The sequence below is a fragment of the Plectropomus leopardus genome, chromosome 17 (assembly GCF_026936395.1).
Source record: "Plectropomus leopardus strain MGB_pleo_1.0 chromosome 17, ASM2693639v1, whole genome shotgun sequence".
Lineage (NCBI taxonomy): Eukaryota > Metazoa > Chordata > Actinopteri > Perciformes > Serranidae > Plectropomus > Plectropomus leopardus.
In genome coordinates, this window is record NC_142192.1 from 26022330 (window position 1) to 26046159 (window position 23830).

Consider the following 23830-nt stretch of genomic DNA (forward strand, 5'->3'; position numbering starts at 1 on the left):
GCGGCGGACGGGCGGACACGTTACCGGGAGATGGCGCTACACGACCGCGGCAGCGCGTGAACTGGAACGACTGTCTGTTTCTGCGTTGCTATGGCAACACAAATATGGCCTCAGATTTACCAACTTTCTGCTGAACTATGGGCAACATGTACCGAGGAAATGATAAAAGTAAGTCAAAATTATGACTTAACTTATATATTTTACCTTAAAACTTGAATTAATAGCCCGGGCTATTATTTACTTAAATTACTGAACTCATCAGGGTTATATGTGGGACAGGCATCTATGTGTGACACAAAACTTTTGCTTTGGAAACATGGGCAAATTGGCTTTATTTATTTATTTTTCAAAAATATGGGGAGAAGGTAATGGGCAACAAAATAGGAAATGACCCCAAAGTTAGCAAGAAATCTGAGAAAAGTACAAGAAAATGACATTAAAATTTAAATCAGAAGAAATAAAAAGTGAAAATTTAACTTGAAAAAAAGAAGAAAAACTTTTAAATATAGCATTATGATAATCATGGATACAGCTTTCTGGACATTTTTCCTTTGCTTTTTTAAAAAAATGTCTTTTACATCTACTATTCTTTTTTTGCATCTCTCTTGTTTATTATGCCAGTAATAATGTCAGTAATGTCAGTAAAACTAACTGAGCGATTGAACTGTGAGATTCTTACCAAGCTAACATTGTGTGTAGCATGTACATATTGATGGACATCTACACACAATGATCGTTATCTAAGCAGTTAACTAATATTTTCTCCAGCATGTACAATCAGGTTTTATACATCCAATGAACTTAATATAAAAATGAACTGTATGGCAATCAGACTGGGTTTCCAATTGAAACAGGACTTAATTTGTCAAAATGTGTAGTCACACCCAGCTTGTACAAAGAATTGGGCATTTGATTGGGACTAGGTTTATATTTGAAGTTTTATGGTCATAACTGTTATTTTTATCTTAAAACAGATAATATTCCAGCCTACGAAATTTCATCTTCAATACCAGCGAAATACCAAAGAGTGGTGACAACAAATCAAGAAAAGAAAGGCTTTTCATCTCAAGCTAAGAGATTCCCTTCACAAGTCTGTCAGGTAGGGACTCTCTCAAATCCATTATAACAGTATCAGCTAAAAAAATTAATTATAACTTGATAATGATTTGTTTTGTTTCAGAATGAAAATCCAGGTCCAGGCAGTTATGGTTGTGTCTCCAGTGCTGAGGTCTTAAGTCCATCCTTCTCTAAGAAAGGCACCTCAGGCTTTGTTGCATCTAAGGTCAGCTCCCCCGAGTCATGTGCACTGATTTTAGGTGCATGCTGAGCAGGGCAGAAATATTAAGGTCAAGTTGAGAAGGTTCATTGCTGACTTTCAGCCAGATTTGTGGATAATGTGTGTAGATGAACTGTGGTAAGCTTTCCTATCTAACCAGTGCCAAGATATCCCCACCTGCCCCACCCGGTGAAACACCGCCAAATGACACTGTTGCTCTCTCTCTCTGTCTCTCTTACAGTCAGACCAAAATCCAATCAAATGATAAAACAAGGCAGTGCTGATTGAATATAACTCAAGATTGTGTCACTGCATTGCCCATTTTTTACCTAATATGTTCTCAGAAATATACTTCAACACCCCGTTTAGCTGTAATAGTGAAGGTTTGTGAACAGGAAGTGGGCGCTACGCTGCCTCCTGCACAGTGAAAGCGGACGGTGAAAAAACTGAGATCAAACGGTAAACCTAAGCAGCCCTGATGAGTTCCCTGTTTCTCCCCTCAAATGTTTTCAGAAACATGTTTTTTCTTGCCGTTTAATTGTAATATGAGATTTGGCTGGCCACCATTGTTTCACAAGGACTTTTACACTTTACGTCATCCATCTGTGGGAGTGTTAATTGGTCTGATCAGGCACATAGCATTGTGGTAGTTGCTTTAGATCCAGACATTTAGGAGGTTTTTACTTAGAGCCGAATTATCCACAGAGGTCTCTTCCTCTCCAAAACAACAAACCCAGTGATTTAAGCCAGTAACAATACAAAATAAAACAGTCTCACATTTCAAATCAGTGTTTCTTCAACGCTATTCATCGCAGAGGGGCTGCTAACTGAAGTGGCCGAAGCAAAAACGCAAATTGCTCGATTAAGAGTCAGTGTTTGGTTTGTCCTTTCCGGGCCTCTGTAGAAACATGGTGGTGCAACATAGCGATTTTTGTGGACGAAGACCCGCTCCCTGCTAGATATAAGTGGCTCATTCTAAGGAAATGAAAACACAGAAATTGCTGTTTTCAGGTGATTATACACTAAAGGATATATACTTTTTGCTTTATATTTCATTTTTGCCAATATATACCCCTAAATCCCACACTGAACCTTTAACCTAATTTTCTGTAACTTTTATTTTACAACATGGAACTCTAAATTGCGTTCCAGGGTTGCCAAAATCCCCCAAATCCCCACTCAGAATACAGTTAACATGACATCGAATGTAGTTATAGCCCTGAAATAGAGTTTAGATTCTGCTAAATCTGCCTGTACATACACCAAATATTTTTTTTAAATATGAGCAGAAGCATTATTTATCACCTCATCCTCTCCAACAGGCTCCCAGGTCTTCCAGTAACCCAAACAGAGGCACCCCAGGACCAAACGCTTACAACCTGCAGAGCTCCTTCATAAACAAAAACAACTTCAACATCGGAGTCTCCAGGGTGTTCAGGCTGCCTGTGGCTGTGCAGCTGGATGGTCCGAAGCACAAAACTCCGGCCCCGAATCAGTATGATGTATGCATGTGAATTATGCAAGTTGCTTTTAAGACTGTATGGTGCATCTTTTAGTTAACGTGCAGCTTTTTTGTGTCTTCTGTTTGCACAGGTGCGATGTGTTAGCAGAGAAAGATTCTCCTCAGTGGTCGGCACTTCAGCTTTCCTGTCAAAAGCTGGACGCGACTCTTTTTATCCAAAGAAAAATGGGCCATCACCATGTAACTACCTCAATTTTTCGACCATTTGCGTGCATGTTTTCTGTGTGTCATCTTTTTTATTCTTAATTTTATTTAGCCTAGTTTTTACGTATTTGTTAAAGGCCACTACGAGTTGAATGGCCACTTAATCCAGCACAGCTCCAAGGCAGTCCTGTCCCCCTTCAAATCAAAAACCCAGAGAATCCCTGCTCTGAAGGACGACCATGTACCAGGCCCAGGAGCCTACAGTCCCCATCAGACCCCTGCACCGGTGAAGAGAACCATCCTGCCGTGAGTAAACACTAAATTTATGGCTTTAATTATTAAACCACTAGTCATTTATTTTCAAGTCTAAAATGTGAATTCCATTCACTGTTTTCGAAGGAGGGGATATTATTTGGCAATATCAGCGCCTCCCGTGATTGTTCCTAAGGACCCTCCCTTGCCAGGCCCGGGGCATTATGACATCAAGGATTATAACAGCCCATCTAAGCATCACATGCCCTCTTCTGCATTTGCATCCAAAACTGAGAGGACACCCTCACGGGCTGATACGAGGCCAGGTCCAGGTAATACTAAAATGATTAATAAATACACCATGTGAAACATAAATATTTCTTTTAAAAAATCATGCATTTTAAGGATATTTTGGTTGTTGTTATGTACACCAATAAACCAAAACGTTAAAACCACTGAGAGAAGAAGTGAATTAAATTGATCATCTTGTTTAAATGCAATGGTGGATGCCACCTGACAAAGGCCCCAAACACTGATGCAGCAGGACAGTGCGCCATGCTTCACACCAAAGGGATGTGCACAGGACCTCTAGTGTCCTGTGGGGTCTGGCAGCGAGGCGTTGGTGGCAGATCCTTTTAATCACGTGGGCTGCAAGGTGGGTAACTAGTATGTCCGACGGATGCTCGATGAGATTGGGATTGAGATTAGAGGCCAGGTCGACACGTTGACCTCTTTGTCACGCTCCTCGAGCCATTGCTGAGCAGTTTTTTTGGTGTGTCGTGGTGCATTGTCCTGCCAGAGGGTCCCTGCCATCAGGGAGTGCTGCTGCCATGAGAGGAGGCACTTGGTCTGCCACAATTTTTGGGTGGGTTGAGTGTGTCACCCACCCAAAAACATGCCATTTTTTCACCTACTAGTTGCTTGTTGTAGTCATTTTAATTTGTACATCTTTAATGAATACATTGGTATAGATTTGGTTGTATTAAATTTGCATTCCCACTGTGGGAGCTTTTGAAATTAGCCGTGGGAAATGTGCTGACTTAAGTGAATGTAAATGAGGCAGGGTAAGGAGAAGTAGGTGCACATGAAAATTTAATGACAAGATTTTATCATAAAGTAACTCCTGGTATCTGCCTGTGTTTTTTCTTTAACTCCATCAGTCCCATTTTATAAGGTTTAATCCCAATACACCACTTGCCCCTACCACGTATTCCTTACCGCTTCATTTTGCACATTCAAGTCCAGGGGCACGGTGTCCCGACTGTTCCTGGGATAGAGATGGAAAACTAATTGGGCGAAATGGCTCTCCAAACAGGTTTTTCCAGATTCACATTTCAAACTGAGTGTCATGAAAAATCATCAACAAGATGACTGCACAAGCAAAAACCCCAAAATGTATTTGTTAAAAAAAATTTTTAAATTACGATAATGATTGTATTATCTTAGTTAAATCTTTTTCCAATGTATTATGGTCCTTTTCTCTTTAACATACATAAAAAAATCCCTGATATGCTGATGTCTCCGTCACCAACTTGCTAGCTGGGTAACGTTATATTATAGCTGATTTGTGCATGAAAGTCCTGCATTTTGGCAAATTTCCATGTCACATTCCCTCCCTTTGATGGCATGTGATGCCTGAAATTTAGTTTATGTCCAGCAGTGATGCCGATGCGCTTGTTACCACTTCTCTAACGTGCAGACTGGCAGAGAGAAGCACGAGTGGTTAACGTTGGCCTACACAGACTGCCAGTGACCTGGTAATGAAGCAGAGCTCAATATTTGATCGATTGATAGTATTGCAACTTAAGCTATAAACGAACCAGGGGCATCCATACTTTTCAGTCGTTATCAGATAAATGGCATATGTTATTTGGATGGCACCATTATTGCCAGAGTCACATCTGTTTATGTGAACCATTCATGATCAGTGATGATGTATGAGAGTCTTGAAGAGATGTCCCATTTCATAGGCTCCCTTTAACCCCTCTGTTCTGCAGGGGACACGTCCACCTCATTATTTGTAACGTGCGTTTGTCCCCCTAAATGAAAACATGAAAGTTCTAGACTGCTTTTATCTTTGAAAATTAAAGACATTTACACCTTAAATTGATGCAGAAAAGGCACAAATTGGTGCATGCAGACTGTAGGACAAATAGTATTTGACTCCCAAAATTTTCTGGTGAAGGACAGCCAAACAGCCTGTTTCATATGTGAAACAAAGCCTACGCCCTGAGACTGAAGCGAGAGAGAATAACAACTCTACTGCAGCTGGTCAGTGTTTTGTTATATAAAATTTATCTGGATTTAAGGTTTCAGAAAAATTAGAAATCAGGCACAATTCTTTTCTGGGGGAATAGCTCAAGTTGTCCATTTGTCTGACATTACTGTCTCTGGCTACAGGAAAAAAACACGTATGCAGTCGTAATCTTTTTAAGTATTTCAGTTTCTCATATAATTGCAAGCATAAAAGCATCAAATTAAAATTTCTTCCCCTTTTTCTAGGTTTCTACAATCCACAGATTTTGCCAAAGCAGTCCTTCTTTTACAACGACTCCAGAGTCTGGCTCCCTGTGTGACGCTTTCAAGGAAAACTGCAGATATGTACATTTTTTCACACACATGGACTGTAATTAACTGTGTCAAAATGCTTCTATACAAGGTATGTGTCTGTGTTTAGATGTACATGTTCCTTAAGGTCAATATTTGTTGAGAGGAAAAAGGATAATTAAATCTTTGCAAACATTTATTCTCTTTCTATGTTTAAGTACGCCGATGAGAGATAAGAGATAATTTGGAAGCTGAATCATATTCTCTATTCATCTGTAGCAGTGATGTAAGCGAATGCCAAAACACTTTAAAAGCGATGTGTTTCATCCTCACCTCGATTTCCCGATGCTCTAATCTGGAGATGATGTAGAAGCAAGTATTGCTGCGGTCCCCGACAGCTGCGGGTCCAGTCAGTGGTACGCCGCAGTAACAGCTGAGAGCTTGAGATGACACCGCTGTGCCAACTGCTAGAGGGCAGACACAGGGGTGTGACTGTATGTGAGCAATGTGACTGACTGGGCATGAGGCAGGGATGGTGTTCAACCCGAGAGACAAATGCACACATCAGTCATCAGCGTTTTATTGTTGGAAAAGTGGATAGAAATCTTTCCTGGCCCCTCTTTTGTGTTTAATAATTTTGAAAATATTCTGGTTTACTCACTGGCGTAGAGTTATATGTGGAGATTGATACCACTCATACTAAAAGAAGCTTTTGTCTGTATTTTCATGAAGAAAACGTATCAAATGACAAAGTGAACGGGTTTGCTTGTAGTAATGAACCTACAGAGAATTATCACCTGATCGTGCAGCTCCCTCAGAGAGTTACAGTCTCAGATCATTGTTGAGCTGTCTGGCCAACAACTTCACAGTTTTGGTTCACTTTCATTGCTCTCATAGCGTAATTTTTGGCTGCAGAAGGCAGAAAAAGCTGTGAAAACTCACTGTACATGACTTGATCAGTATCAACAAAATAACAGCAAACTGATGCAGTTAGAGATCAGCTGGTGAAAATAGTGAAGCATTTAGCAGCTGAAGAGAGAGATATTTCCCTCAGGAGTTGGTAGAGACCAAAAACAGAGCTAAAAAAAGAGTTAATATTGGTCTTTGATTAATCAGTCGAACAGAAACGCGTCTCAAACTGAACAATGTTACTCTGTGTTTGCTGAATGTGTAAAAATAGCGACAGGTTTGTTATATCAACTTAAAAATTGATGTCACTGTTGTGAAGAGATCCACTCCAGCTATTTTCCATAGAGTGCCGGCCACCTGCTTTCGGCACCCATGTTGAACACTTGGACTGTTCTCACTGGATGCACCGCGGCCCACTAACTGCTACAGGCTGATGATGTGCAATTTTTCGACGAACAAGCGTGCACTGTCTTTTTTTGGAGCCTTTATGGCCTTTAATTGACAGGACAATGTGAGTGTGAAAGGGGGGAGCCAAGCGGCAAAGGGCCGAGGCTCGAGTCGAACCCGCGGCCGCTGCAGCCTCTGTACGTGAGGCGCCCCTCTGTCCACTGAGCCACCAGGCACCCTGGTGCCAAGGTTTTCATCTAACTGTCTGCCAGAAAGCGAAGAGGCATATTTCCTAAATGTTTGCTGAAATCAGTTTCAGTCATTGGCGTGGCATTTTGTGTTCATCAGATGCAGCTGTTGAGGGCGTTAATGTCGTAGAAAGATATCAGTTCTCTGGAAATTACAGGAAAAAACCAACAGCATGGTGCCAAAGAGGTGTTATTTATACCTCAAGCTTTTTTCCATCTGCAAACACAGAGGATGCGATTCAGTTTACACAGCAATGTCATCTGCTCGCAAGGAAATCAGTTGGAGATTTTTCTGTAGCTCTGCACTCGATAACCACACCAACTGCAGTCGGCTCGACTCCCACTCTGCAGCAGCTGTAGTTATATTCAGACTGTGACTTCAGCGGTGTGCTCTCCAAATATGTGTGCTCGCCCTGTAAAACCAAACCATTGTGTACTTGTGTTTTTTACAATGAAAAGAGCGTTTTATAACCCCTTTTGCAGACAGAAATGTGCTCTCCCCCTTGGTCAAATGCGCAGAGAGGATCCAGATGGATGTTTTAAGTGTAACTGCAGGCTGTTTGGGTTTGTGGTTGCCTTTGTGTTAGTGTGTAGGAGGGGCAATAACTCCATGCCTCTATGGGTTTATGGGAGGCTCTCTGAACCTCCCCATGTCTCAGTCAGGTGCAGGCAAGTATGGACATGCACTCCCTCAGAGGAAGTCTCAATAAGAAGGCTCTTTGTTTAGGAAAAGTTCAGCGACACATGCGGACTGAATCAGTTCCTCATCGATCTTTGCTCTTACTTTACCTTATTCATGCACTTGAGTGTTCTAACCAGGTATATTAGGTTACATTATACCCGAAATGATACCAATAAATAGTCAATACACATTATTTTGCTAAAGTGACGCTGCCTGCATCAGAGTGAAGAGCTAATCAGGTCAACTTATGTCTGCTGCTTGGCAGGACATCAGTGGATTGCAGGCACAATTCGCTCTGCTGTAAATTCTTTGAGGCTTGCGTAAAACGTTCAAAGACACATGGTGTATTTATGGAAACCCTGAGAATCTGAAATAACATGAGAAAAGCATGGTAAAGTGTTGGAGGAATTATCTGTCCTGCTTCTCCATCACATATAGTTTTTTAGCTAAGCTAGCGGCAGTTGGGATGACAGTGTGGGTCAGTCGGTCCATCCTTCGCCAGTCTGGAAAAACTTACAACTAACAGATAGGTTGCCTTGAAAGTTTGCGTTGACATTCATCTTTGTGATGACTTTGGCAACCGTGTAATTTTTTCGCCAACGTTGTGTGAGTAGAAAATGAACCTGCCATGAGCATGTGGGTCTTAAAATGAAGTGTGGTTAGGTGCGTTGTTAGGGCAAGCAATTGCATCATTGACCGATAAAAAACTGGTCTAAAATCAGAATGGCACAGTTTTTTTCCTACTATTTAAAGGGCACATTATTTAGATAGTAAGATGTGTTGCTTCCCATCAAGCTTATGATCTGCTAGTTACACACGGAGACGTGCAGATGGGTTGCAGGTGGGTTAAATAACACGTTAATGAGAAAATTAATTAAAATGTGGACATAGCAGAGTTGCAGAGAGCGTATAAGGAGCAGCTTGACTATTTCAGAATCCTGAAGTTGAGTCCTGTGTCTTCAAACTAAAGTTATTTTAGTTATGCTTCTTAAATGTCTCAAGACATTATGAGCCTTATAAGTAGCAAAAGTGTAGCTGGACACGCCTGAAATGCACCGTGAGTATAGATTGTTTTAATAGGGTCCATAGTTTTGTTTTTGTCTCCACGTTTCTTGTCGTAATAAAGATTGTGGCTGTCAACAGATTGAGTGAGTGGACGCTGAGACCTGCGGGTTCAAGATGTGCTCTGATAAATTAGATCATTTATTCATTTTGAGGTTATATCCTAGAAAACAACATCCCACCCACCCCTCCCTTCTATAACACATGACTTGTGGTAGTTTTCTAGAAAAACAGCACAAGTTCACAGTGTGATCAGTGTCATGAAGCCTCTCAGCCTGTAATATCTGATTTTTCTTGTTGTGGCAGAAATGGAAATGCAGTATTGCAGTATGTATAGTATTTGTGCATCTGTGTATAAAGTATGTATGCTCAGAAAGAGACAAAGGTTTTAATTCAGATGAACTGTAGATGTGAGGTTTACTGTATTAAGCACATCCTGCCTTTTTTCTCCCGCTGTATTGCATTTCCAAGTCCCACTGCTGCATCATCAACATATAATTCCAGACTCCAGACTCAACAACAGCTCCCTCGCAGGCTCCATCAGTTCAGATCCAGTTTCATTAACCCTGATGGAGCTGCTTCTCTTCCCCTCTCATGTGTCGCAGGGCGGCCAGTGCATTGATTAGTAGTGTTTCCGCACATCACAGCCTATCTTTAGCCTCTGTAGACCAGTAATTTAAAGAAATATAGCTATCATCTGCTTAGCCATAAATCCAAGTTGTTGTTTTTTTTTTGCATATGCAATTTGAGTTTTTAACTGGCAAAGTTTGCATTTAAGCTAGACTGGAGAGGGAAAGTAAGTCTCTATCTTCAGCTGCAATAACCAAAGAGTCCTGAGGTCTGTGAAGTCCTTAGTGTCTTCAAGTTAAGTGGGTCATGCATATTTTATCTCTCTGGTAAAGCTCACATACATTTGGCCTTTTAACATTAAGCATAGCTCTGACATCATGTACTCTGCTTTAAAAGAGTCTCAAAATGAGGCGTTGAGGGAATTTTTTAATGCTTTTTAACATACATTTGCTCTCTGTGCCCTCCTTGTGTCCTGCAGATGAGCACAGATGACCTCATTTATAATTAATTTGAAATTTTTATTTAAATGAGCAAAAAGGCAGAGTGGGCGTGATTCTGGCCAGACTATTTATAAAATTCCTCTTTTAAAAAATGAATGACACTCCTCCTCCTCAACCCTGCAATAGCTGCTTTTATCTTCACCCATGAGAGAAGATTTTGAAATGATAATCACTGATTTAAAGGGGTTATAATACAAATATTTATTTTTAAAAAAAAAAACACGAATTAAACTGCCATGGTGTCATTATATGCATATCCTGCTTGGTTAAGGTTTGTACCCTTGAGATGTGTTTTATTTATTCCTGCTGCATTTTATCAGGTAAGACTTGGCAGCAGATTTCCTCCTGGAGGACTGACCTCCTCTGTCACCCGCAGTGACAGGAAGGTCATGTCAGCTGTTAATCAGTTTGTCATCACCAGTATCACCAGCAGCATACAGACAGATAAAAACCCTATCACTTTTTAAACAATGAAAAAGACAATGTAGGCATGTAGTGTGCAAACTTTTGTGCTGTTTTAGTATGTCTGTAGAAATGCATTTTCTACAATGTATATGGGATTGTATGTTTATTCATTGGTTGGTTTATGGAGACATTTAAAGGCTACTCAAAAAAAAGTATTTGATATGGACAATGCAAATAAACATTGTACAACTTCCACCTGTTACAGATAAGCTCTAGAAACTGATGTTTCACATATAGAGATTATAGCTATTGCTGCTTTCCAACTCCTGTCCCTAGTTAGGTAGAGAAAAAGAAGGAAAAAAAGAGAAAATATCAAGTTTACATACAATAACAGTTGTGGTAAAAAAAAAAAAAAAATTTACATCAAGATGACATGGATTTGTAATATATAGTTACTCTAAAAAATATATATAAAAGTGACAAAGATCAATTTTACAATTACAACAGTCGACTAAAAGACATTAAATAGTTAAATATGCTCACATCTGATTTTTCTTAAGCCAACCTTTAACAGTCTAGTTAGAAATCTTGTTTTTAACAAAGTCTTGTGTTTCTGAGATTTCAGATTTAATGAGCTTATCAATGCATGTTTCAAATTAATATTGTATAAAAAGTAGGCTATTTTCATCATGTATATCTTTCCGTGAAGTAAATAATGTCTTTGCCTGTTACAGGACGTTAATTAACGTAAAATAAATAGCTGTAATTACACAGACAGTCCGTTTTTTTTTACGCTGTTATGACAACTGACGTTGTTCCAGGCAGCAGGCTGTTTTCAGCTGCTGGAAATCATCTGATGGATCAAACCATTCACGGGGTCCAGAGGGACACTTTCTGGTCTATTATTGCAGTCAAACCCGACATAAGAGGCATTGATGTAATTGACTGGCTTTATTTAATTTTTTTGATTCGTCTTCGGTAGATATTTGGTCGCAGTTCAATGGGTTAATTAGTTTATTCCCTTGCGAAACAGTTGGTACAGTCCAGTTGTCCGGCATGCGGTTTTTTGCTGCGATCGGAGGCGTCAAGGTCGCGGGAATGAGAAAAAGACCACAACAGGAAATTAGTCATTGTTGCCTTCAGAATAAAATATTGTAAACTATACAAGAACTCTAATACCCGAAATTAGACATTTATCTAAAATTGATATATTTAGTAAATGAGGATTTCAAATTCTGACCATAATCAAATGATCTGTGGGATTAGTTTCACTGAAGTTATATTAGGGCTGTGTTATTTCTTCATGAAGAACATTTTGTGATACTACTTTCAAACATTAAATTATTAATTTTCTTTTAGTACTAATTAATAATGCAATTTTTGTACTCTGTTTCCTGTATACTTATAATTATGAGGAAGGTTTTGTAGATAACATATAATTCTGATGGCATCCGCACCTATGTGTGGAAAATTAGCTATTTAGTAAAGGTCAAATATGCTTATTTATGTATAAATGTTTGTTTATTTTCATTTTTTAATCACATTCAGAGGTCAACATTAGTGTGTGTGTGCGTGTGTGTGTGTGTGTGTGTGTGTGAGTGTGTGAGAGAGAGAGAGAGTCATTTTGAACAGTTATATACCATTGGGCCATAGGTTTCTCAATATTTGGTTTTTGTAATTTATGTAGAATTTCAAGGACCATTTAAAATGCCATATGTGCATTACAAACAATTGTCTTATTTAAACTGTGTCAAAAACAAAAGGCTAAATGAATATTATGAAATACATAGTCATAAACAAAGTGGTGGTACCCTGGGTCACTGGTGTAACAAAATTAAATTATTTTGAAATGCTGATCACACTGATGACATCACTTGGCTTCCTCCAACCTTTTTCCCAAAGGTCCATAAAGAAAGACCCATGGTAAGTCCATAGTCTCTTTTTGGTGATTGGAAAAAAAATCTCATTTATCACAGTTTCATATGAAGATTTAGTTAAACTAATGTTCATCTTTAACTATTTGAATGTAGCCTAATTAAATTACTTTTTTTCCTCAGTACCTGTAACTGACATAATATAGTTGCACTTCTGTTATTTTACATTTAAATGGTTAATCTCCAACACTTGGTTTAAACTATGGAAATTTGAGTTGTACTTGTGTCAAAATATTTGCACTATTTTATTCTGAAAAATCTCACCGGATGTGTTTTCCTCATTAATTATGACTTGACTCTGGTCCTGCTGCTCACAGTACTCACTGAAGCTTTTTATTCCCACACTGTAGATTTTCCATTGAAGACTCGCTGGATTGGACCGTGTCTCTAATCTTAACAAGACACTGACGACAGTTTATTATAATTTAACATTTCAGACATTCCCCAGCTGTCCTCTGTCGGATCCTGTTTTTAATTCCACATTATTTTTTGTTCACTTTTATCTTGTATTCCGGTTGGATTTACAAAGGGCGTGTTTGGGGCGATCTGTACCGGGAGTTTCATCTCCTGTACTTGTGCGACTCTGAGGAATGACAGCAACTGGGAATCGATCCGCCTGAATGGAAACAATGGATTATAAGGAGCTGGGACATAATTTCGAGGAGAAGCTGACACTAACAGACAAATGTGAGTTACCCATTTTACAGTCAATATATTCAAAAAAATAGGTCATGAATAACGTCATCTTAGAATTTAAAAGAGTGGAGGCAGGGATTCTGATTATATGTTATTTTTTTTCTCTTGATCTTTTGATCACAATGAAAGTGTGTCAGTGTTATTCAGTGAATCAGTTTTCCTGAGAATTTTTTGGTTCAACAGCTGCAGCAATGCAACACATCCTCCCACTCAAAAATCTTAGAAAAAGAGGGCTGTTTGTCGGTCCTGGCAACCCTGCTGTAATTCCTTCAAACTCAAACAGCGGGCTGTCTGCGTCTCTAAAACAGGCGGGTCCTCCTCTGACCAGCAAGAGATCCTGGAAATGCTGCACTGAGCTGTGGTCTCCATTACCAAACACGTCAGTGGTGCACAGGGTGAAAAATGGCCCACATATACAGCCAGGCAGGCTGCTGCAGCTGGAGACGCACGGCCCGTTGCAAAAACAGTCTTACAACATAAAATCTAGATCTACATCATGTAGATCTATGCAGGAAAACTCTTATTTTAGCCCCTAAAGTGTCTTGCTCAAGAGCACTTCTGCAGCGCTCCTACTGGCTGATGTAGAGCTTGAACATCTGCATCTCCAGCTGATGTTTTTTTTCACGCTGCTCACTTTTTTTGGAAGCTGGTTGTGTCAACCAGAGAAGATTTAATTTAATTGAAATCCTTCTAATTATTGGGAGTGGGAGGGGATGATAAAGCATATTATCGCGATATTTTTGTGAGGTAAATATTGCATCTTGGGGGGCCTCTGGTGATTCCCGACCCTAATAATTGTAAGCTGATAATAGCGAGTGCCATTCCCTCTTGTATAATACATGTAATAATTTAATTACGTAAATTTTCTTTGAAATATACAACTCTTTGCTTTAATCTAAGCTTTAAATATTCTTAGAAAACGCTGGAAAATAAGGCTATATGGTCAGCTTAATAAGCACAGTAGTCACTCTCATTTCTCCACAGACAACATAATCATTCTAAATGGAATCTTTGTATATCCTGTCGGAATGTTTGTTACTGCTGTTTCCATAGCAACAAAACAGAAAAGGTCTATAGAGTGAATGCTTTTTTTATCCAGTGATTTATTTACATATTTTTGTAGAAAATGAAGGTCTGAAATGGTTTGACTTCTTTAGTCTGAGTCTTATTTTCTGGTTTATAAATTTAGTTCTCTGTTTTCTGCATTTTTAAAACATAATAAATGCATCCATGTAAAAACACAGAACACCTCCATCATGCACCTCCTCTTGACCTGTGCACTGGTAGAAGGTGACTTTCTGTTTGCTGGCAGCCCTCCCCCCTCCAGTTTTCGCTTGATGTGGAGCGCATTGGATGGAGGGAAACGTCTGCTGCAGCTTTTTATCACCGCAAAGGCAGGTTGTCATGGTGCTGGATCTCTGCATGTGTGGGTGTCTGTATTTACATTGGCTAGATGGATGGCAACTATAGCCTGACAGATAATTGTATTTTGAGGCCGATACTGACATCAACATTTTGGAATTTGATAGCGGCATATATCGGGCATAGTAATATGCTTCTTTTTTTCATAAACACACAAACATCTTGTTGGGGATTCCTGTGTATTAAATTTTTCGTTTATACGGGAACCAAGAAACATACTGAGCGAATATTTTATAGTTGGGGGAAAAAAAAGCTCATCAACTCTCTGGTCATCAAACTGTGTTATATATACACTGTCGGTCATTTTTGCTGCATTCTTGATACTTATTGGCCAATCTCAGAACCCATCAGTTTTTGGTCCAATAAGCCTCTGGTGGTAACAGACAACGTTTTTGAAGATCCACTATAGCTGGTATCCAGGCCAAGATTTCCTCCACTGGAATGTGGCTTCTCGCTCTTTGGTCAAGAGAAGGGAGCTATCGTCCTGTGTATGTTTTTGAAGCAAGATTGTCAACTTTGAAGCTGTCTTTCTGGTGTTTTATCACGAGACTTTTGTGTTACTGGTGTATTTTTGCCTGTAAAAGTGAATTCATTGAAGTACTCAACAAGCTCGTATTGCTCTTGAGCAACTTCACCCTACAATAAGTTTTCCAAGGCGAAAAGCAAAGCGTGTTTTTGTATGAGGCCTTCCATAGAGAGGTGCAGCAAGCAGAAGCCGGGTCGATCAACGTGACGTTATCAGGAATGCTAGATGCCGAAAAAGGCAGTGGCGTTAGATAAACAGAAACATTCTTTCTCTCAGTGTGACTCCTTTCTGAGCGCTGAGTCCCATTCTTTTAAAAAAAAGAAAAAGACAGAAACAATAGCCAACTAGGGTTTGTTTGTTTTTTACAGCTTAGAGGGCCTGCAGGGCTGTGAGACGGCATCATAATCCCTTATCAAAGTGATTTATTTAGGTCTGAGGTTGGCAGACCTTTGGTTTAATGCATGTAGACTAGCTAAATCCCTAACACACATACACAAATGTACACACATCCAGCCGTCCTGTCCTCATATATCTCCTGTCAGCCCTCACACACACTGAAACCCACCAACCAGCGAAATTACGACACTTAATCAGAGTCTGTTTTTCTGTCTGCTGGGGTTTCAGAGTGGATGCTACAGAGCAGAAAGAGTTTTTTGAGGAAACACAGCTAGCGGCTTCCTTTGTTACCAACTCGGCGAGTGCTGGATTCAAACCAAGACTCTCCAAGACATGACATGTTCAAAGACTCTCTGTTTGTGGCTTACAATAGGAGTGGCACCGGCCGTCCTTTGCTGAGACAATTAACTTTTTGTGTGGTGCAGACAGAGAACTTCTGCTCTTGTTTGTAAAGGAGTTTAAATTGTTATCTGCAGTGTCACTGTACCGGGTTTTCCAGCCTGGTCGCCCTGCGGTCAGTCTCAGTGTGGAGTTAAATGCCTCTCTGTGGAAGCAATCATGAGACGTGGACTCCCTTTTGGCCCGAGAGCCTCCCACTCATGCTGACGTTATGTTCTTGGCACACGTTCAACATCACAGCCAGGCTGAAAATGTAGATTCTGGCCTGGAAACCTTCCTCCCACTGGCTTTTAATTTGCAACTATCATCTATCATCCTCCACAATTAAACTCAGAGAAGAAGTAACCTTTGGTCTGGGGTTTCCGGCTAAGTAGAGCTGAATCACACAGAGTTGCAACAAAAAATTATTAGTTGTATTTTCATTTTGCTTTTCAAAATCATCATAAGAAATGAGAGATCAGCTATTTTTAAGAACCATTGTGTCAAAAATCAGTATTGAGATGGTGAATTTGCCTCTGTCGACATAGTAAACTGCACATATTGGCACATGAAAATGCACAAGCTTGACAGTCCTAACTAAAGAGGGGTTAGCAAACAATCAGTAGGAAACGGGAAGGTGTTGCCATCACGGATGTATAAAGAAAACTGGATACAGCTTTGGAGGTGGGGCCTCGTTCATATGAAAGTTCCTTTGTGGCGCATTAGACCTAAAGAGATCCTGGATGTAAAATTATCTGGATCTTCCGCATCGCTGAACCCACAGAGCAAGTGCACTAAAGACATCGCCGACCAACGGCGAACTTCTGGTTTAGCGCTCCCCAAAATTCACTTGGGATCAAATTATTTAATTATAGGCCATGACCTCTAGACTTATGAAATGATATTGGGCCGAATGGATCTAACCCCGATAGTTAATCGAGTAATTTCACCAGATACCAGCAGAATCTTTGCTTGATAGGCCTACCAGTAGATAAATAATGCATGATTAGCCAACATTTTAACACTGTCCAGCTTTTCTTTGTTCAGATGCTTGAGCAGTTTGTATTTGTCTTGTAGATCTGAAAGTCCTGCACCCGCCCCTTTGTAAATTACACACTGGGCTTCAAAGCTTTAAAGCTTTTGATTGCCAACAGGGACCATGATGTTGATGGGTGTCAATCTGTCAAAGTGTGTACGGATTGATATCATTAATTAACTTCAACTTTGTAATGTTTAGCTCCTTTGCGTCTGTCGAAAGCTTCTCTTTAAGTGGGTGCTTGTCTTTAGCACGTTCTTCTTTATTTCTGATGAAAGATTGACAAATGATTAGTCAAGTTTATCCTTCTAAGATGGTGATGCTGCCCCAAAACGCTCCACAATTCCCATTCCCCAATGATCATCACAAGATTTTTTTTTCCTTATTTACTAATCGACTCAAAGTTACATTATAGCGTTGTTCAGTCCTCATTTCTGTATTAACTCATGGTTTTTAACACAGTTTCTTTTATCATCAGAGCTCAAACTAAAGACAAAACTCCTGTCAGCTGCTGCAGTCTGAAGGGGCTCAGCTTCTCTCAGCTCTGCCAACTGTGTCTTGTTTGCCCCCCGGGGGCTCGAATGCTTGTACGTGTGGTATGAGCGCTGAGTTTGTGGAAGTGCTCGGCGAGAATGACTCTGAGAAACTGGACGGGGAGTCGAGGTTTGGTTGTTGTGGTTTGAGTGGATCCTTGAAGAAGAAGAAGGGAGGTGGAGGAGGAGAGCGCTCTCTCCTCTAAACTCCACGTCAGCGGTCCCTGTGACCAGATGCTATCAATCAGAGCCATGACGCTGACCGCTCGCACGGGAAAAGAGAGGTAATGCTCCGTTCTGCTGCCCAGTGTGAAGAAGGAGAAGCATGTAGCTTCCTGAGCGTTTATGCAGAGATTAGTCATGTTTCCCTTCGTATCCGGCATTAAAAAAAATCATGAATGAGATGTGGATATGTAGTAATCCTGTTTGCAGCTTAATCCTTTTAGGGAACGGCGTGAGGCAGAGTTTAGTCATAAAGGAGAACAGTTGTATCACATTTTATAGATTTGAGTCATTGGAGCAACACCTACACACCTGTGACTATTTAAGAGCTAAAGTGGAGGCAGTACTGAGAGATATCAGAGCCACAGGCCGATGATCGCGTTCTCAGTCAACAGTACCGACAAAGACTGCGAATGTTTCGCACTTAATCAAAAATAACCCAGTTTCCAATAATGACATTTTTTGCAGTACACTTACCAAATATCATTTTAGTGCTCATGCTAATTTTACCCATGTTTCCCTCTGTTTAGTCCACATTAACTGCTGCTGCCACAGGAAAAGCAACACACATCACTTCCTGATGCTGCACCAGAGGATGTTTACGATTGTAAAGCAACAACTGACTGACGGCTGATTCTGACATGAATCACCGTTGTGTTATATAACTAAACAGAGATGTAGATTTGAGTCACCAGTTTGATGATTTTAGACATAATTTGACAAAAAAGTTTGCAACTCGACTGTGACTTAAACTCAGACCTCTAAGATTTTAAATGTTGCCCAAATGTTTTCATGGATTAATGATGAGTCTTACAGCAGCCAAGTGAGCAGGAGGAAAGTGTGTTTTTGGTACAGAAGACCAGCTGACAGACAAATAATGACTTGTTCAGGACTTGACGCAGGGATGGGGATTAACTTTTTAGTCCACCTGCCACTGTGGCTGATGGATTCCAGCATCCACCAGCCTCTCAGTAGATAACTGTTGTCTTTTTGGCCGATTAGTGAAGCAAATCTAGCAGCCACTTGCAAATTTACCAGCATTTGGCTGGTGGCTGGTGCCAATTACCTGCTGACCTGTAGCAATTTGCAATAATTGCAGAGGTCGCCTTTGATCTTTATCTCGTGCAAATCGCCACATCTGTAATTTGTCAAGTAAAAATTCAACCTCAAATTACCATAACTACAAACACAGAGGTCACGTGATAATATCAGCCGCACGTGAATCGGTATCTCTGTGATTTTGGGTGTTGTTTTTTTGTTTCTTTCTGTTTCTTCCATTATGGAGGCTACATTGGCAGTTATATAAACAAAAGTTTTGACAGCATTTTGGGTGCAAATTCAGCTCTTGTCCTTTAGGAAGTGGATGTTATAATAATAAAAATATTGTAAAATATAATCATGATAATATTTAGTTGCAACCTACTGTGTGTTTGCTTACATAAGTTGCAAATTTTATTCACTTTCAAAACACATTTTTCATCCATTATGACTTAAAGTTGTATGACTTATCATACCACGACTGTATCCTCTCATGATTGTTTATTTTCCTTTTTGCACATCCGTCGATTACTTGTCTTTTGAAAAATTGGTTGAGTTATGCTTACTGGTAGAGATGGATATTATTTACATTTCATTTCATTTAACAGAGATGTTTAACGTTGCCCTAAAATTGGCTGAATTTTGATTTAAATGAGGAACTATTTGATGAAAGAACAGGTAATCAGGATTACAGCTGAAATAATCAACTATTTTAGAAATCAAGTAAAGATTTTTGTCATTCTTCAAGCAAAAATGCTCCAGTTTGAGCTTCTGCATTGAAAAGATGTGCTGCGTTTCTTTGTTTTATTTGACAGTATCCTGAATATTTTTAGTTTTTGGATTAGCTTGGATAAAACAAGTAATATGGAAGTGTCACATTGATTTCTGGAAGATTGTAATAGACATTATTTCCCTTTATCTGTCATTTTATAGACCAAACCATAACATCAAACCATCGCAGAAACTGAAACTTAACTGATGATGAAAATATTTGAGTTGACCTACCTGGTGCTGCAGCCACATTTCTCACTGAGGTCTAATGTCTCGCCGTAGTTACGGGGAACAGACACATGAATTTGTCCTTTCAACCCGACGCAGCTCTGCACCCGATTGTGACTTAAATATTCATTGACTGTGATGTATTACACAGAGTACTACAGTGTTGCTTGTGTCCTCGGGGCCTTTCCAGCTAAACCAGAGACACCCCCATCCCTCCCTCCTTTTTTCTAATTCTGCAGCTCAGTCGGATTTTATGTCCTTGGGCACTGGGCCGTTCAATTAAAGTTTAATTGATCAATATTAATGCGGCTGAATTCATCTTTAGTGTTTAATAGGAGCTTTTTTTTGCTGTTCTTGCTGCAAAAGAGAAGCTCAAATATCCTCCTTTTGAAGGAGATGATGTACGAACATGTCGAGTATTATTTCAGGAAGCAAAATTCTGGTGTAGGTGTTCAGCTGTTTGGTTCCTGTCCTGTACTTGTCCGCTGTTACCCATGCTGCATTGCAGTATGTACTGGATGTTTTTGTTGATGTGTTGCTCCGACCTCAGGGGAATCACTAACAGATGTACTCCCCCCTTCCTCCTGCTTTGAAGTGTGTGTGTGTGTGCGTATGTACGTGTGTGTGATAACAGCCCTAATGTAGCCACATTTGATGTTCGTGCCCACTTGAACTCACATGTGTCACTCAGCAAACATCATCTCAGTCACAGGACCCACAGGCTCTAATATTAGAGCGCAGATGATGGCTGATGCATGCTGCTAACAGCCTGCAAGACTGCAACCTAATTTAATCTGGAAGCCAGGACAACTCATAATAAAACTCATAATAGGGGACTGTTTGTTATTCATGAGGGGGGAGGGGGAAGTGCAAAACTATGGAGGCATGTCAAATATTTTTTTAAGCTTTGGAGAGGGACTTATTTTTTTAAGATTTTGGCTCAGGGGGAGGGACACACAACTTTAAATGGCTGTATTTGTGTTTATTCTAAATATAATCAAAACCCCAAACCAGCTTGCAGGCGGAAAGGCATACTCGTCTGCTGCTACTGGCAATCAGAAAGGATATATTTAGTGCGTTTAGCGTTGAAAAAAGTGCATACACACACTCATTTTGGCGTTAAAGGGTATGGCTGTGCGGCTCTCTTCAGCCAGTGGGACAGGTGTGCTTTGCACTGCTGACTTAGCCAAAGTCTGTTGTTTCACAGCAGTTTTTTCTTGGTATTTATCGAGTTAAGGATGGCTCAAGGACATCATTGACCTTGGTGAAATGGTGAAAAACAGTCTAACCCCACAATTCTCTACTATAGTTTTCTGACTAAAATTAAACTAAGCTGTACTGATCAACCCCAGATATGACAATGGTGGCAATGTAATGGTTCCCAAACACAGTGCAGAAAGAAAACATCTTGGTGTTGTGTAAGGATGCGTCGTCATGTGGTGTGTCAGATGTTTTCTTTGTCTTCAAACACCTCCATGTGTTTTTCTGCTCTCGGACGGCTATTTTTGAACAGCATTGAACCGGTTCGAAATGCAGCGTCTCCGCTGCGTCAGTCGATTGATTACCTCTGCAGTCTCCTCAATGACGCCACTCTGCTTCTTCCATTACCCACGCACCAGTTGCTGTGACCCAGCTAGCAGCTCTCTGTGCCCTTTTCTACCCTGAAATGATCCTTGAAAAGCTCTAATCTGCAGGATGGAAGATGAAGACCGGGCTGCAGCAAGATGCCGGTACATTTTGTCTGCAGCTGGTCAGGTTTTCCCCTCATCCGGAGGGCTTTCAGCTGACGTTACACCACCTCTTGACTGATGTGTCTGATGGTCAGATCTGCAGTAAATCACGTAGAGGTCATCGGTGATGCTCTGTTGTCCTCCGGCATGTTGATTTTCTTCTGCAAAACAATCGCACATGTGATGATTTTTAAACAAAACACTACAGAGCTGATGTTGCAGCACCCTCTTCCTGTTGATCTTACTTACTAGATTTGATTAATTCGCTGCAGGTTAAATGTTTTATTTTTGCCTGCCTCATTAATTAGAAGGGCCAATCTTTCAATACTAGATGCAAAATGTGTTTTAAAAATTAGAAACGATTCCCCAAAACACCAAGACCAATAACTAAAAATATTTATGTCCAGTGGTTGACTGTAACTAAGTACATTTACTCAAGTACTATACTAATATACAGTTTTAGGGTACTTTATTTGCAATGTCATTCTCTACTTCAGTATAATTTAAAGGCAAATATTGTACTTTTTTACTCCAGTAAAATTATTGATAACTTTTTGCAGATTTAGATTAAAAATACAAAATATGATTAACTATTTAAGTGTGATCTATTATCATCGGTTAAAATAAGATTTTATTGATCCAGTTCTAATGGAGATAGAGCACAATATTAACTTGTATTTATCTTCTCCAGCTGTCGTTTGTTGACCCGCAGTGACGCAGCGCTGAAACCGGACCTCAGCTGAGATTAAACTTAGTCCGCCATCACACCTCGCCACGCTGCCAGGTCAACATTAGTCAGCCAGATACAGTTATGCCCTACTTTATGAGTCCAAAACAAGTGGGTGAGTGAGTGTGGCGGGGCAGCTGTGGTCTATATACACTTGATTTTAATGTTTCCATCACAAGTTTCCATCACAAAGACTATCAAGACTTAGTTTTTATTAAATATTAATGCCAAGTTCTTCGTTAAAGTCACATGATAGATGAAGACAAGGAGTACACTCTGTCTTCTTGGCCAGGTCTCTCTGGAAAAATAGTTGGTTAAATGAAAAAAAAAGACTAGATGTAATAAGGAGCAAGTATGGCTGCTTTGTAACAACACAAAGTAGATTTGTTTGCAGTCACTCTCAGGCGCGGATGCAGTAATGGTCAGTGTCTGAAGGAGGCTGGCGGTCTGCGGTAACCACAGAAATAAACAGGAAACGGATCAGCTGCAGTGCGACTCATTGTTGCTGCAGATCTCTGTTTGCTTTTTCTTTCTGTCTTTTGTTTCAGTTGTTGCTGCTGTTTTATATAACAGTTTCTTTTGACATTGTTATTTCAGCAGAGTCCTTTGTGACTTCTTATGCAGTGGTGCTGATCATCACTGGAATGCTGAAATGATAATAATCACATTTTTTCAAGACCTTGATGTTTACAAAGTCCCTTTTTTTCACTGAACAAAAAAGCAAAAGTTTGGGTGCCCAGTAGCTCAGTAGGTAAAGCGGGCGCCCCATGGACCGAGGCTTTGTCCTCGCTGCAGCCGCCGCGGGTTTGACTCCGGCCGTGGCCCTCTGCTGCAGGTCGTCCGCACTCTCTACCCGTTTCACACTCGGTCTGTCCTATCAATTAAGGGCTAAAAGCCCAAAAAGATGAGCATTTTTATACATTATACATTTTCTAAACAAAACAATCAATAGATTAATCCTGAAAATAGTCTGAAGATGAATCAATGATGAAATAATCACATAAACCTTGATGCTGTGTGCTATATGGACACATTTCGGGTGTGATCACAGTTCAGTCCTCAGCTTTGGTGCTACTTCTTTTCTTTTTTTGGTCTCTTCCTCTTAAAGCAGTGGTCACACTTCTGTTTGTTACACCACAAGCTTGTAGAAAACGTGCGAATGACCATGTTTTTTTTGCTTTATTGTTATTACGTCCGTCTGTGTGCCTTCGATGTAAAAACCTTGTGGTAACTCGCTGCTTATTTACATCATGTGCCGTGCTGACGGTTGCTATGTCGAGGATATGATGACTTAATGATGAGGTCATATGTAAAGAAGTGAAACTCCTTGACTACAGCCGCAGTCACAACAAACCACGCCTGAGCTATTTTCTCCCCGTCTTAAAGAAAAAGCTTTTCTCAGCTCCCCGACGTTTAAAAATGGTTTAAAAGTCTTCCCAGTTTCTCGCTGCTTCACCTTTGACCTTAGTTTTTAGCGTTAACCCTGAGCCGGTGAAAAGAGAAGAAGGAAAAAGTGAATAATAGATGAAACATATATGATTCATGCTCGGCTCTGTTGTGCGTCTTTGTGACTGGGTAACCCACTTCTCTGTGGTTAAAAGCATCTGGAGATCCCTTCTGTTTGCAGTGGAGTAACATCCTGTCGCCTGCCACTCGCTTCTCAGACTGAATCTATTTTAGCTCTCGTCT

The 23830-nt window shown here is 40.2% G+C and overlaps 2 protein-coding genes across 10 annotated transcripts in view; both read left to right on the top strand.

The window, feature by feature from the left end:
• Window positions 1–10: 10 nt before the first annotated feature.
• stpg1 (sperm-tail PG-rich repeat containing 1) lies at window positions 11–11275 on the top strand. 2 transcript variants are annotated; one of them, XM_042507230.2, is made up of 8 exons: window positions 11–168; window positions 975–1099; window positions 1181–1282; window positions 2599–2778; window positions 2870–2978; window positions 3080–3248; window positions 3342–3526; window positions 5697–11275. In XM_042507230.2, the coding sequence occupies exons 1-8, from the start codon at window positions 138–140 to the stop codon at window positions 5768–5770; spliced, it is 975 nt and encodes a 324-aa protein (XP_042363164.2). In that variant the 5' UTR covers window positions 11–137; the 3' UTR covers window positions 5771–11275. The 2 variants fall into 2 exon arrangements, with proteins under 2 accessions (XP_042363164.2, XP_042363165.1); XM_042507231.2 differs by lacking the exons at window positions 975–1099; window positions 1181–1282.
• Window positions 11276–12753: 1478 nt separating this feature from the next.
• The window catches only part of map7d1b (MAP7 domain containing 1b), a 54236-nt gene continuing 43159 nt past the window's right edge, over window positions 12754–23830 (top strand). For 3 of the 8 annotated variants that reach the window (XM_088090149.1, XM_088090150.1, XM_042506222.2), the window contains exon 1: window positions 12755–13125. In XM_088090149.1, the coding sequence (XP_087946275.1) occupies window positions 13059–13125 (67 nt within the window). In that variant the 5' untranslated portion in view covers window positions 12755–13058. Of the gene's footprint in view, window positions 13126–17560; window positions 17710–23830 lie in introns of those variants that run through there. The other 5 variants (XM_088090152.1, XM_088090153.1, XM_088090151.1 and 2 more) reach the window with 4 other exon arrangements.